At 42.3% G+C, this 15,330-nt stretch overlaps 2 protein-coding genes across 3 annotated transcripts in view; one reads left to right on the top strand and one right to left on the bottom strand.

Annotated features, from left to right (window-relative positions):
• The window catches only part of NXPE4 (neurexophilin and PC-esterase domain family member 4), a 94,041-nt gene that overhangs the window by 23,756 nt on the left and 54,955 nt on the right, over nucleotides 1–15,330 (top strand). The window lies entirely within an intron of this gene.
• LOC100453368 (uncharacterized) overlaps nucleotides 1–15,330 on the bottom strand; it is a 126,528-nt gene that overhangs the window by 81,835 nt on the left and 29,363 nt on the right. The window contains exon 11 of the mRNA XM_054525501.1: nucleotides 13,592–13,913. Coding sequence (XP_054381476.1) covers nucleotides 13,592–13,913 — 322 coding nt within the window. The remainder of the gene's footprint in view (nucleotides 1–13,591; nucleotides 13,914–15,330) is intronic.

Genomic DNA, 15,330 nt, shown 5'->3' with positions numbered 1-15,330 from the left:
AGCTACCTATGAGACGAGGCAATACTTATTATCCACCAGGTAACAGTGGTTACACAAGAGGCAATACTTATTATCCACTGGGTAACAGTGGTTACCCACGAGGCAATACTTATTAACAACCGGGTAACAGTGGTCACCCAAAAGGCAATACTTATTATCCACCAGGTAACAGTCGTTACCTACAAGGCAATACTCAGTATCCAGCAGATAACAGTCATTACCTAAGAGGCAATACTGAGTATCCACCAGGTAACAGTCGTTACCTATGAGGCAATACTCAGTATCCACCAGGTAACAGTCGTTACCTAGGAGGCAGTACTTATTTTCCACCAGGAAACAGTCGTTACCTACGAGGCAGTACTTATTATCCACCAGGTAAAAGTCATTACCTACGAGGCAATACTTATTATCCACCAGATAACACTCGTGACCTACGAGGCAATAGTTATTATCCACCAGGTAACAGTCATTACCTACGAGGCAATAGTTATTATCCACCAGGTAACCGTTGTTACCTACGAGGCAATACTGAATATCCACCAGGTAACAGTCCTTACCTATGAGGCAATACTCAGTATCCACCAGGTAACAGTCCTTATCTACGAGGCAATACTCAGTATCCACCAGGTAACAGTCGTTACCTACGAGGCGATACTTATTATCCACCAGGTAACACTCGTTACCTACGAGGCAATAGTTATTATCCACCAGGTAACAGTCATTACCTACGAGGCAATACTCATTATCCACCAGGTAATAGGAGTCACCTATGAGACGAGGCAATACTTATTATCCAAAAAGTTATAGGAGTTACCTATGAGATGAGGCAATACTTATTATCCACCAGGTAATAGGAGTTACCTAGGAGAGAAGGCAATACTTATTATGCACCATGTAATAAGAGTTACCTATGAGACGAGGCAATACTTATTATCCACCAGGTAATAGGAGTTACCTATGAGATGAGGCAATACTTATTATCCACCACGTAAAAGGAGTTACCTAGGAGATGAGGCAATACTTATTATCCACCTGGTAATAGCAGTTACTAGGAGACGAGGCAATCTTCTTATCCACCAGGTAATAGGAGTTACCTAAGAGACGAGGCAATACTTAATATCCACCAGGTAGTAGGAGTTACCTATGAGACAAGGCAATACTAATTATCCTCCAGGTAATAGGAGTTACCTATGGGACGAGGCAATACTTATTATCCACCAGGTAACAGTGGTTACACAAGAGGCAATACTTATTACCCACTGGGTAACAGTGGTTACCCACGAGGCAATATTTATTATCCACCGGGTAACAGTGGTCACCCACAAGGCAATACTTATTATCCACCAGGTAACAGTCGTTACCTACAAGGCAATACTCAGTATCCAGAAGGTAACAGTCATTACCTAAGAGGCAATACTTAGTATCCACCAGGTAACAGTCGTTACCTACGAGGCAGTACTTATTTTCCACCAGGTAACAGTCGTTACCTACGAGGCAGTACTTATTATCCACCAGGTAACAGTCATTACCTACGAGGCAATACTTATTATCCACCAGGTAACACTCGTTACCTACGAGGCAATACTTATTATCCACCAGGTAACAGTCATTACCTACGAGGCAATAGTTATTATCCACCAGGTAACAGTCATTACCTACGAGGCAATACTTATTATGCACCAGGTAACAGTTGTTACCTACGAGGCAATACTGAATATCCACCAGGTAACTGTCCTTACCTATGAGGCAATACTCAGTATCCACCAGGTAACAGTCCTTATCTACGAGGCAATACTCAGTATCCACCAAGTAACAGTCGTTACCTACGAGGCAATACTTATTATCCACCAGGTAACAGTCGTTACCTACGAGGCAGTACTTATTATCCACCAGGTAACAGTCGTTACCTACGAGGCAATGCTTAGTATCCACCAGGTAACAGTCATTACCTATGAGGCAATACTTATTGTCCACCAGGTAACAGGTGTTACCTAAGAGGCAATACTGATTATCCACCAGGTAACAGTTGTTACCCACAAGACAAGACTGAGTATCCACCAGGTAACAGTCCTTACCTACGAGGCAATACTCAGTATCCACCAGGTAACGGTTGTTACCTATGAGGCAATACTTAGTACCCACCAGGTAACGGTCGTTACTTACAAGGCAATACTTATTACCTACCAGCTAATGGTCGTTACCTATGAGGCAATACTTATTATCCACCAGGTAACGGTCGTTACCTAGGAGGCAATACTAAGTATCCACCAGGCAACAGTCGTTACCTAGGAGGAAATACTTATTATCCACCACGTAACAGTCATTACCTACGAGGCAATACTTATTATCCACCAGGTAATAGGAGTCATCTATGAGACGAGGCAATACTTATTATCCACCAAGTTATAGGAGTTACCTATGAGATGAGGCAATACTTATTATCCACCAGGTAATAGAAGTTAACTACGAGAGCAGGCAATACTTATTATGCACCATGTAATAGGAGTTACCTATGAGACGAGGCAATACTTATTATCCACCAGGTAATAGGAGTTACCTATGAGATGAGGCAATACTTATTATCCACCATGTAAAAGGAGTTACCTAGGAGATGAGGCAATACTTATTATCCACCTGGTAATAGCAGTTACTAGGAGACGAGGCAATCTTATTATCCGCCAGGTAATAGGAGTTACCTAAGAGACGAGGCAATACTTAATATCCACCAGGTAGTAAGAGTTACCTATGAGATGAGGCAATACTTAATATTCACCAGGTAGTAGGAGCTACCTATGAGACGAGGCAATACTTATTATCCACCAGGTAACAGTGGTTACACAAGAGGCAATACTTATTATCCACTGGGTAACAGTGGTTACCCACGAGGCAATACTTATTAACAACCGGGTAACAGTGGTCACCCAAAAGGCAATACTTATTATCCACCAGGTAACAGTCGTTACCTACAAGGCAATACTCAGTATCCAGCAGATAACAGTCATTACCTAAGAGGCAATACTGAGTATCCACCAGGTAACAGTCGTTACCTATGAGGCAATACTCAGTATCCACCAGGTAACAGTCGTTACCTAGGAGGCAGTACTTATTTTCCACCAGGAAACAGTCGTTACCTACGAGGCAGTACTTATTATCCACCAGGTAAAAGTCATTACCTACGAGGCAATACTTATTATCCACCAGATAACACTCGTGACCTACGAGGCAATAGTTATTATCCACCAGGTAACAGTCATTACCTACGAGGCAATAGTTATTATCCACCAGGTAACCGTTGTTACCTACGAGGCAATACTGAATATCCACCAGGTAACAGTCCTTACCTATGAGGCAATACTCAGTATCCACCAGGTAACAGTCCTTATCTACGAGGCAATACTCAGTATCCACCAGGTAACAGTCGTTACCTACGAGGCGATACTTATTATCCACCAGGTAACACTCGTTACCTACGAGGCAATAGTTATTATCCACCAGGTAACAGTCATTACCTACGAGGCAATACTCATTATCCACCAGGTAATAGGAGTCACCTATGAGACGAGGCAATACTTATTATCCAAAAAGTTATAGGAGTTACCTATGAGATGAGGCAATACTTATTATCCACCAGGTAATAGGAGTTACCTAGGAGAGAAGGCAATACTTATTATGCACCATGTAATAAGAGTTACCTATGAGACGAGGCCATACTTATTATCCACCAGGTAATAGGAGTTACCTATGAGATGAGGCAATACTTATTATCCACCACGTAAAAGGAGTTACCTAGGAGATGAGGCAATACTTATTATCCACCTGGTAATAGCAGTTACTAGGAGACGAGGCAATCTTCTTATCCACCAGGTAATAGGAGTTACCTAAGAGACGAGGCAATACTTAATATCCACCAGGTAGTAGGAGTTACCTATGAGACAAGGCAATACTAATTATCCTCCAGGTAATAGGAGTTACCTATGGGACGAGGCAATACTTATTATCCACCAGGTAACAGTGGTTACACAAGAGGCAATACTTATTACCCACTGGGTAACAGTGGTTACCCACGAGGCAATATTTATTATCCACCGGGTAACAGTGGTCACCCACAAGGCAATACTTATTATCCACCAGGTAACAGTCGTTACCTACAAGGCAATACTCAGTATCCAGAAGGTAACAGTCATTACCTAAGAGGCAATACTTAGTATCCACCAGGTAACAGTCGTTACCTACGAGGCAGTACTTATTTTCCACCAGGTAACAGTCGTTACCTACGAGGCAGTACTTATTATCCACCAGGTAACAGTCATTACCTACGAGGCAATACTTATTATCCACCAGGTAACACTCGTTACCTACGAGGCAATACTTATTATCCACCAGGTAACAGTCATTACCTACGAGGCAATAGTTATTATCCACCAGGTAACAGTCATTACCTACGAGGCAATACTTATTATGCACCAGGTAACAGTTGTTACCTACGAGGCAATACTGAATATCCACCAGGTAACTGTCCTTACCTATGAGGCAATACTCAGTATCCACCAGGTAACAGTCCTTATCTACGAGGCAATACTCAGTATCCACCAAGTAACAGTCGTTACCTACGAGGCAATACTTATTATCCACCAGGTAACAGTCGTTACCTACGAGGCAGTACTTATTATCCACCAGGTAACAGTCGTTACCTACGAGGCAATGCTTAGTATCCACCAGGTAACAGTCATTACCTATGAGGCAATACTTATTGTCCACCAGGTAACAGGTGTTACCTAAGAGGCAATACTGATTATCCACCAGGTAACAGTTGTTACCCACAAGACAAGACTGAGTATCCACCAGGTAACAGTCCTTACCTACGAGGCAATACTCAGTATCCACCAGGTAACGGTTGTTACCTATGAGGCAATACTTAGTACCCACCAGGTAACGGTCGTTACTTACAAGGCAATACTTATTACCTACCAGCTAACGGTCGTTACCTATGAGGCAATACTTATTATCCACCAGGTAACGGTCGTTACCTAGGAGGCAATACTAAGTATCCACCAGGCAACAGTCGTTACCTAGGAGGAAATACTTATTATCCACCACGTAACAGTCATTACCTACGAGGCAATACTCATTATCCACCAGGTAATAGGAGTCATCTATGAGACGAGGCAATACTTATTATCCACCAAGTTATAGGAGTTACCTATGAGATGAGGCAATACTTATTATCCACCAGGTAATAGAAGTTACCTACGAGAGCAGGCAATACTTATTATGCACCATGTAATAGGAGTTACCTATGAGACGAGGCAATACTTATTATCCACCAGGTAATAGGAGTTACCTATGAGATGAGGCAATACTTATTATCCACCATGTAAAAGGAGTTACCTAGGAGATGAGGCAATACTTATTATCCACCTGGTAATAGCAGTTACAAGGAGACGAGGCAATCTTATTATCCGCCAGGTAATAGGAGTTACCTAAGAGACGAGGCAATACTTAATATCCACCAGGTAGTAAGAGTTACCTATGAGATGAGGCAATACTTATTATCCACCAGGTAACAGTGGTTACACAAGAGGCAATACTTATTATCCACTGGGTAACAGTGGTTACCCACGAGGCAATACTTATTAACAACCGGGTAACAGTGGTCACCCAAAAGGCAATACTTATTATCCACCAGGTAACAGTCGTTACCTACAAGGCAATACTCAGTATCCAGCAGATAACAGTCATTACCTAAGAGGCAATACTGAGTATCCACCAGGTAACAGTCGTTACCTATGAGGCAATACTCAGTATCCACCAGGTAACAGTCGTTACCTAGGAGGCAGTACTTATTTTCCACCAGGAAACAGTCGTTACCTACGAGGCAGTACTTATTATCCACCAGGTAAAAGTCATTACCTACGAGGCAATACTTATTATCCACCAGATAACACTCGTGACCTACGAGGCAATAGTTATTATCCACCAGGTAACAGTCATTACCTACGAGGCAATAGTTATTATCCACCAGGTAACCGTTGTTACCTACGAGGCAATACTGAATATCCACCAGGTAACAGTCCTTACCTATGAGGCAATACTCAGTATCCACCAGGTAACAGTCCTTATCTACGAGGCAATACTCAGTATCCACCAGGTAACAGTCGTTACCTACGAGGCAATACTTATTATCCACCAGGTAACACTCGTTACCTACGAGGCAATAGTTATTATCCACCAGGTAACAGTCATTACCTACGAGGCAATACTCATTATCCACCAGGTAATAGGAGTCATCTATGAGACGAGGCAATACTTATTATCCAAAAAGTTATAGGAGTTACCTATGAGATGAGGCAATACTTATTATCCACCAGGTAATAGGAGTTACCTAGGAGAGCAGGCAATACTTATTATGCACCATGTAATAAGAGTTACCTATGAGACGAGGCAATACTTATTATCCACCAGGTAATAGGAGTTACCTATGAGATGAGGCAATACTTATTATCCACCACGTAAAAGGAGTTACCTAGGAGATGAGGCAATACTTATTATCCACCTGGTAATAGCAGTTACTAGGAGACGAGGCAATCTTCTTATCCACCAGGTAATAGGAGTTACCTAAGAGACGAGGCAATACTTAATATCCACCAGGTAGTAGGAGTTACCTATGAGACAAGGCAATACTAATTATCCTCCAGGTAATAGGAGTTACCTATGGGACGAGGCAATACTTATTATCCACCAGGTAACAGTGGTTACACAAGAGGCAATACTTATTACCCACTGGGTAACAGTGGTTACCCACGAGGCAATACTTATTATCCACCGGGTAACAGTGGTCACCCACAAGGCAATACTTATTATCCACCATGTAACATTCGTTACCTACAAGGCAATACTCAGTATCCAGAAGGTAACAGTCATTACCTAAGAGGCAATACTTAGTATCCACCAGGTAACAGTCGTTACCTACGAGGCAGTACTTATTTTCCACCAGGTAACAGTCGTTACCTACGAGGCAGTACTTATTATCCACCAGGTAACAGTCATTACCTACGAGGCAATACTTATTATCCACCAGGTAACACTCGTTACCTACGAGGCAATACTTATTATCCACCAGGTAACAGTCATTACCTATGAGGCAATACTTATTATCCACCAGGTAACAGTCATTACCTACGAGGCAATACTTATTATGCACCAGGTAACAGTTGTTACCTACGAGGCAATACTGAATATCCACCAGGTAACTGTCCTTACCTATGAGGCAATACTCAGTATCCACCAGGTAACAGTCCTTATCTACGAGGCAATACTCAGTATCCACCAAGTAACAGTCGTTACCTACGAGGCAATACTTCTTATCCACCAGGTAACAGTCGTTACCTACGAGGCAGTACTTATTATCCACCAGGTAACAGTCGTTACCTACGAGGCAATGCTTAGTATCCACCAGGTAACAGTCATTACCTATGAGGCAATACTTATTATCCACCAGGTAACAGGTGTTACCTAAGAGGCAATACTGATTATCCACCAGGTAACAGTTGTTACCCACAAGACAAGACTGAGTATCCACCAGGTAACAGTCCTTACCTACGAGGCAATACTCAGTATCCACCAGGTAACGGTTGTTACCTATGAGGCAGTACTTAGTACCCACCAGGTAACGGTCGTTACTTACAAGGCAATACTTATTACCTACCAGCTAACGGTCGTTACCTATGAGGCAATACTTATTATCCACCAGGTAACGGTCGTTACCTAGGAGGCAATACTAAGTATCCACCAGGTAACAGTCGTTACCTAGTAGGAAATACTTATTATCCACCACGTAACAGTCATTACCTACGAGGCAATACCCATTATCCACCAGGTAATAGGAGTCATCTATGAGACGAGGCAATACTTATTATCCACCAAGTTATAGGAGTTACCTATGAGATGAGGCAATACTTATAATCCACCAGGTAATAGAAGTTACCTACGAGAGCAGGCAATACTTATTGTGCACCATGCAATAGCAGTTACCTATGAGACGAGGCAATACTTATTATCCACCAGGTAATAGGAGTTACCTATGAGATGAGGCAATACTTATTATCCACCATGTAAAAGGAGTTACCTAGGAGATGAGGCAATACTTATTATCCACCTGGTAATAGCAGTTACTAGGAGATGAGGCAATCTTATTATCCGCCAGGTAATAGGAGTTACCTAAGAGACGAGGCAATACTTAATATCCACCAGGTAGTAGGAGCTACCTATGAGACGAGGCAATACTTATTATCCACCAGGTAACAGTGGTTACACAAGAGGCAATACTTATTATCCACTGGGTAACAGTGGTTACCCACGAGGCAATACTTATTATCAACCGGGTAACAGTGGTCACCCACAAGGCAATACTTATTATCTACCAGTTAACAGTCGTTACCTACAAGGCAATACTCAGTATCCAGCAGGTAACAGTCATTACCTAAGAGGCAATACTGAGTATCCACCAGGTAACAGTCGTTACCTATGAGGCAATACTCAGTATCCACCAGGTAACAGTCGTTACCTAGGAGGCAGTACTTATTTTCCACCAGGAAACAGTCGTTACCTACGAGGCAGTACTTATTATCCACCAGGTAAAAGTCATTACCTACGAGGCAATACTTATTATCCACCAGGTAACACTCGTGACCTACGAGGCAATAGTTATTATCCACCAGGTAACAGTCATTACCTACGAGGCAATAGTTATTATCCACCAGGTAACAGTCATTACCTATGAGGCAATACTTATTATCCACCAGGTAACCATTGTTACCTACGAGGTAATACTGAATATCCACCAGGTAACAGTCCTTACCTATGAGGCAATACTCAGTATCCACCAGGTAACAGTCCTTATCTACGAGGCAATACTCAGTATCCACCAGGTAACAGTCGTTACCTACGAGGCAATACTTACTATCCACCAGGTAACAGTTGTTACCTACGAGGCAGTACTTATTATCCACCACGTAATGGTCATTACCTACGAGGCAATACTTAGTATCCACCAGGTAACAGTCATTACCTATGAGGCAATACTTATTATCCACCGGGTAACAGTTGTTACCTAAGAGGCAATACTTATTATCCACCAGGTAACAGTTGTTACCTACAAGACAAGACTGAGTATCCACCAGGTAACAGTCCTTACCTACGAGGCAATACTCAGTATCCACCAGGGAACGGTTGTTACCTATGAGGCAATACTTAGTACCCACCAGGTAACGGTCGTTACTTACAAGGCAATACTTATTACCTACCACCTAACGGTCGTTACCTATGAGGCAATACTTATTATCCACCAGGTAACGGTCGTTACCTAGGAGTCAATACTGAGTATCCACCAGGTAACAGTCGTTACCTAGGAGTAAATACTTATTATAAACCAGGTAACAGTCATTACCTACGAGGCAATACTCATTATCCACCAGGTAATAGGAGTCATCTATGAGACGAGGCAATACTTATTATCCACCAAGTTATAGGAGTTACCTATGAGATGAGGCAATACTTATTATCCACCAGGTAATAGAAGTTACCTAGGAGAGCAGGCAATACTTATTATAAACCAGGTAATAGGAGTTACCTATGAGACGAGGCAATACTTATTATCCACCAAGTAACAGGAGTTACCTATGAGACGAGGCAATGCTTATTATCCACCAGGCAATAGGAGTTACCTATGAGACGAGGCAATACTTATTATCCACCAGGTAATAGAAGTTACCTATGAGACGAGGCAATACTTACTATCCACCAGGTAATAGGAGTTACCCATGAGATGAGGCAATACTTATTATCCACCATGTAAAAGGAGTTACCTCGGAGTTGAGGCAATACTTATTATCCACCTGGTAATAGCAGTTACTAGGAGACGAGGCAATCTTATTATCCGCCAGGTAATAGGAGTTACCTAAGAGACGAGGCAACACTTAATATCCACCAGGCAGTAGGAGTTACCTATGAGATGAGGCAATACTTAATATCCACCAGGTAGTAGGAGTTACCTATGAGACAAGGCAATACTTATTATCCACCAGGTAATAGCAGTTACCTATGAGACGAGGCAATACTTATTATCCACCAGGTAACAGTGGTTACACAAGAGGCAATACTTTTTACCCACTGGGGAACAGTGGTTACCCACGAGGCAATACTTATTATCCACCGGGTAACAGTGGTCACCCACAAGGCAATACTTATTATCCACCAGGTAACAGTCGTTACCTACAAGGCAATACTCAGTATCCAGCGGGTAACAGTCATTACCTAAGAGGCAATACTGAGTATCCACCAGGTAACAGTCGCTACCTATGAGGCAATACTCAGTATTCACCAGGTAACAGTCCTTACGTAGGAGGCAGTACTTATTTTCCACCAGGAAACAGTCGTTACCTACGAGGCAGTACTTATTATCCACCCGGTAACAGTCATTACCTACGAGGCAATACTTATTATCCACCAGGTAACACTCGTTACCTACGAGGCAATAGTTATTATCCACCAGGTAACAGTCATTACCTACGAGGCAATAGTTATTATCCACCAGGTAACAGTCATTACCTATGAGGCAATACTTATTATCCACCAGTTAACAGTTGTTACCTATGAGGCAATACTGAATATCCACCAGGTAACAGTCCTTACCTATGAGGCAATACTCAGTATCCACCAGGTAACAGTCCTTATCTACGAGGCAATACTCAGTATCCACCAGGTAACAGTCGTTACCTACGAGGCAATACTGAATATCCACCAGGTAACAGTTGTTACCTACGAGGCAATACTTATTATCCACCAGGTAACAGTTGTTACCTACGAGGTAATACTTAGTATCCACCAGGTAAGAGTCATTACCTATGAGGCAGTACTTATTATCCACCAGGTAACAGTTGTTACCTAAGAGGCAATACTTATTATCCACCAGGTAACAGTTGTTACCTACAAGACAAGACTGAGTATCCACCAGGTAACAGTCCTTACCTACAAGGCAATACTCAGTATCCACCAGGTAACGGTTGTTACCTATGAGGCAATACTTAGTACCCACCAGGTAACGGTCGTTACTTACAAGGCAATACTTATTACCTACCAGCTAACGGTCGTTACCTATGAGCCAATACTTATTATCCACCAGGCAACGGTCGTTACCTAGGAGGCAATACTAAGTATCCACCAGGTAACAGTCGTTACCTAGGAGGAAATACTTATTATCCACCGGGTAACAGTCATTACCTACGAGGCAATACTCATTATCCACCAGGTAATAGGAGTCATCTAGGAGACGAGGCAATACTTATTATCCACCAAGTTATAGGAGTTACCTATGAGATGAGGCAATACTTATTATCCACCAGGTAATAGAAGTTACCTAGGAAAGCAGGCAATACTTATTATCCACCAGGTAATAGGAGTTACCTATGAGGCGAGGCAATACTTATTATCCACCAGGTAACAGGAGTTACCTAAGAGACGAGGCAATGCTTATTATCCACCAGGCAATAGGAGTTACCTATGAGACGAGGCAATACCTATTATCCACCAGGTAATAGAAGTTACCTATGAGATGAGGCAATACTTATTATCCACCAGGTAATAGGAGTTACCCATGAGATGAGGCAATACTTATTATCCACCATGTAAAAGGAGTTACCTAGGAGATGAGGCAATACTTATTATCAACCTGGTAATAGCAGTTACTAGGAGACGAGGCAATCTTATTGTCCGCCAGGTAATAGGAGTTACCTAAGAGACGAGGCGACACTTAATATCCACCAGGCAGTAGGAGTTACCTATGAGATGAGGCAATACTTAATATCCACCAGGTAGTAGGAGTTACCTATGAGACAAGGCAATACTTATTATCCACCAGGTAATAGGAGTTACCTATCAGACGAGGCAATAGTTATTATCCACCAGGTAACAGTGGTTACACAAGAGGCAATACTTATTACCCACTGGGTAACAGTGGTTACCCACGAGGCAATACTTATTATCCACCGGGTAACAGTGGTCACCTACAGGGCAATACTTATTATCCACCAGGTAACACTCGTTACCTACAAGGCAATACTCAGTATCCAGCAGGTAACAGTCATTACCTAAGAGGCAATACTGAGTATCCACCAGGTAACAGTCGTTACCTATGAGGCAATACTCAGTATCCACCAGGTAACAGTCGTTACCTAGGAGGCAGTACTTATTTTCCACCAGGTAACAGTCGTTACCTACGAGGCAGTACTTACTATCCACCAGGTAACAGTCATTACCTACGAGGCAATACTTATTATCCACCAGGTAACACTCGTTACCTACGAGGCAATAGTTATTATCCACCAGGTAACAGTCATTACCTACGAGGCAATACTTATTATCCACCGGGTAACAGTCATTACCTACGAGGCAATACTGAGTATCCACCAGGTAACAGTTGTTACCTACGAGGCAATACTGAATATCCACCAGGTAACAGTCCTTACCTACGAGGCAATACTCAGTATCCACCAGGTAACAGTCCTTATCTACGAGGCAATACTCAGTATCCACCAGGTAACAGTCGTTACCTACGAGGCAATACTGAATATCCACCAGGTAACAGTTGTTACCTACGAGGCAGTACTTATTATCCACCAGGTAACAGTCGTTACCTACGAGGCAATACTTAGTATCCACCAGGTAACAGTCATTACCTATGAGGCAATACTTATTATCCACCAGGTAACAGTTGTTACCTACAAGACAAAACTGAGTATCCACCAGGTAACATTCCTTACCTACGAGGCAATACTCAGTATCCACCAGGTAACGGTTGTTACCTATGAGGCAGTACTTAGTAACCACCAGGTAACGGTCGTTACTTACAAGGCAATACTTATTACCTACCAGCTAACGGTCGTTACCTATGAGGCAATACTTATTATCCACCAGGTAACGGTCGTTACCTAGGAGGCAATACTAAGTATCCACCAGGTAACACTCATTACCTAGGAGGAAATACTTATTACCCACCAGGTAACAGTTATTACCTACGAGGCAATACTCATTATCCACCAGGTAATAGGAGTCATCTATGAGACGAGGCAATACTTATTATCCACCAAGTTATAGGAGTTACCTATGAGATGAGGCAATACTTATTATCCACCAGGTAATAGGAGTTACCTAGGAGAGCAGGCAATACTTATTATGCACCATGTAATAGGAGTTACCTATGTGACGACACAATACTTATTATCCACCAGGTAATAGGAGTTACCCATGAGATGAGGCAATACTTATTATCCACCATGTAAGAGGAGATACCTAGGAGATGAGGCAATACTTATTATCCACCTGGTAATAGCAGTTACTAGGAGACGAGGCAATCTTATTATCCGCCAGGTAATAGGAGTTACCTAAGAGACGAGGCAACACTTAATATCCACCAGGCAGTAGGAGTTACCTATGAGATGAGGCAATACTTAATATCCACCAGGTAGTAGGGGTTACCTATGAGACGAGGCAATACTTATTATCCACCAGGTAACAGTGGTTACACAAGAGGCAATACTTTTTACCCACTGGGTAACAGTGGTTACCCACGAGGCAATACTTATTATCCACCGGGTAACAGTGGTCACCCACAAGGCAATACTTATTATCCACCAGGTAACAGTCGTTACCTACAAGGCAATACTCACTATCCAGCGGGTAACAGTCATTACCTAAGAGGCAATACTGAGTATCCACCAGGTAACAGTCGTTACCTATGAGGCAATACTCAGTATTCACCAGGTTACAGTCCTTACCTAGGAGGCAGTACTTATTTTCCACCAGGTAACAGTCGTTACCTATGAGGCAGTACTTATTATCCACCCGGTAACAGTCATTACCTATGAGGCAATACTTATTATCCACCAGGTAACAGTCATTACCTACGAGGCAATAGTTATGATCCACCAGGTAACAGTCATTACCTACGAGGCAATAGTTATTATCCACCAGGTAACAGTCATTACCTATGAGGCAATACTTATTATCCACCAGGTAACAGTTGTTACCTACGAGGCAATACTTAGTATCCACCAGGTAACCGTTGTTACCTACAAGACAAGACTGAGTATCCACCAGGTAACACTCCTTACCTACGAGGCAATACTCAGTATCCACCAGATAACGGTTGTTACCTATGAGGCAATACTTAGTACCCACCAGGTAACGGTCGTTACTTACAAGGCAGTACTTATTACCTACCAGCTAACGGTCGTTACCTATGAGGCAATACTTATTATCCACCAGGTAACGGTCGTTACCTAGGAGGCAATACTAACTATCCACCAGCTAACTCTCGTTACCTAGGAGGAAATACTTATTGTAAACCAGGTAACAGTCATTACCTACGAGGCAATACTCATTATCCACCAGGTAATAGGAGTCATCTATGAGACGAGGCAATACTTACTATCCAAAAAGTTATAGGAGTTACGATGAGATGAGGCAATACTTATTATCCACCAGGTAATAGGAGTTACCTAGGAGAGCAGGCAATACTTATTATGCACCATATAATAAGAGTTACCTATGAGACGAGGCAATACTTATTATCCACCAGGTAATAGGAGTTACCTATGAGATGAGGCAATACTTATTATCCACCACGTAAAAGGAGTTACCTAGGAGATGAGGCAATACTTATTATCCACCTGGTAATAGCAGTTACTAGGAGACGAGGCAATTTTATTATCCACAAGCTAATAGGAGTTACCTAAGAGACGAGGCAATACTTAATATCCACCAGGTAGTAGGAGTTACCTATGAGACAAGGCAATACTTATTATCCTCCAGGTAATAGGAGTTACCTATGAGACGAGGCAATACTTATTATCCACCAGGTAACAGTGGTTACACAAGAGGCAATACTTATTACCCACTGGATAACAGTGGTTACCCACGAGGCAATACTTATTATCCACCGGGTAACAGTGGTCACCCACAAGGCAATACTTATTATCCACCAGGTAACAGTCGTTACCTACAAGGCAATACTCAGTATCCAGAAGGTAGCAGTCATTACCTAAGAGGCAATACTTAGTCTCCACCAGGTAACAGTCGTTACCTACGAGGCAGTACTTATTTTCCACCAGGTAACAGTCGTTACCTAAGAGGCAGTACTTACTATCCACCAGGTAACAGTCATTACCTACGAGGCAATACTTATTATCCACCAGGTAACACTCATTACCTACGAGGCAATAGTTATTATCCACCACGTAACAGTCATTACCTACGAGGCAATAGTTATTATCCACC

Source organism: Pongo abelii, chromosome 9 (genome assembly GCF_028885655.2).
Source record: "Pongo abelii isolate AG06213 chromosome 9, NHGRI_mPonAbe1-v2.0_pri, whole genome shotgun sequence".
NCBI lineage: Eukaryota > Metazoa > Chordata > Mammalia > Primates > Hominidae > Pongo > Pongo abelii.
The sequence above is the reverse complement of the archived record's forward strand: the minus strand, read 5'-3'. Positions and strand labels throughout refer to the sequence as shown.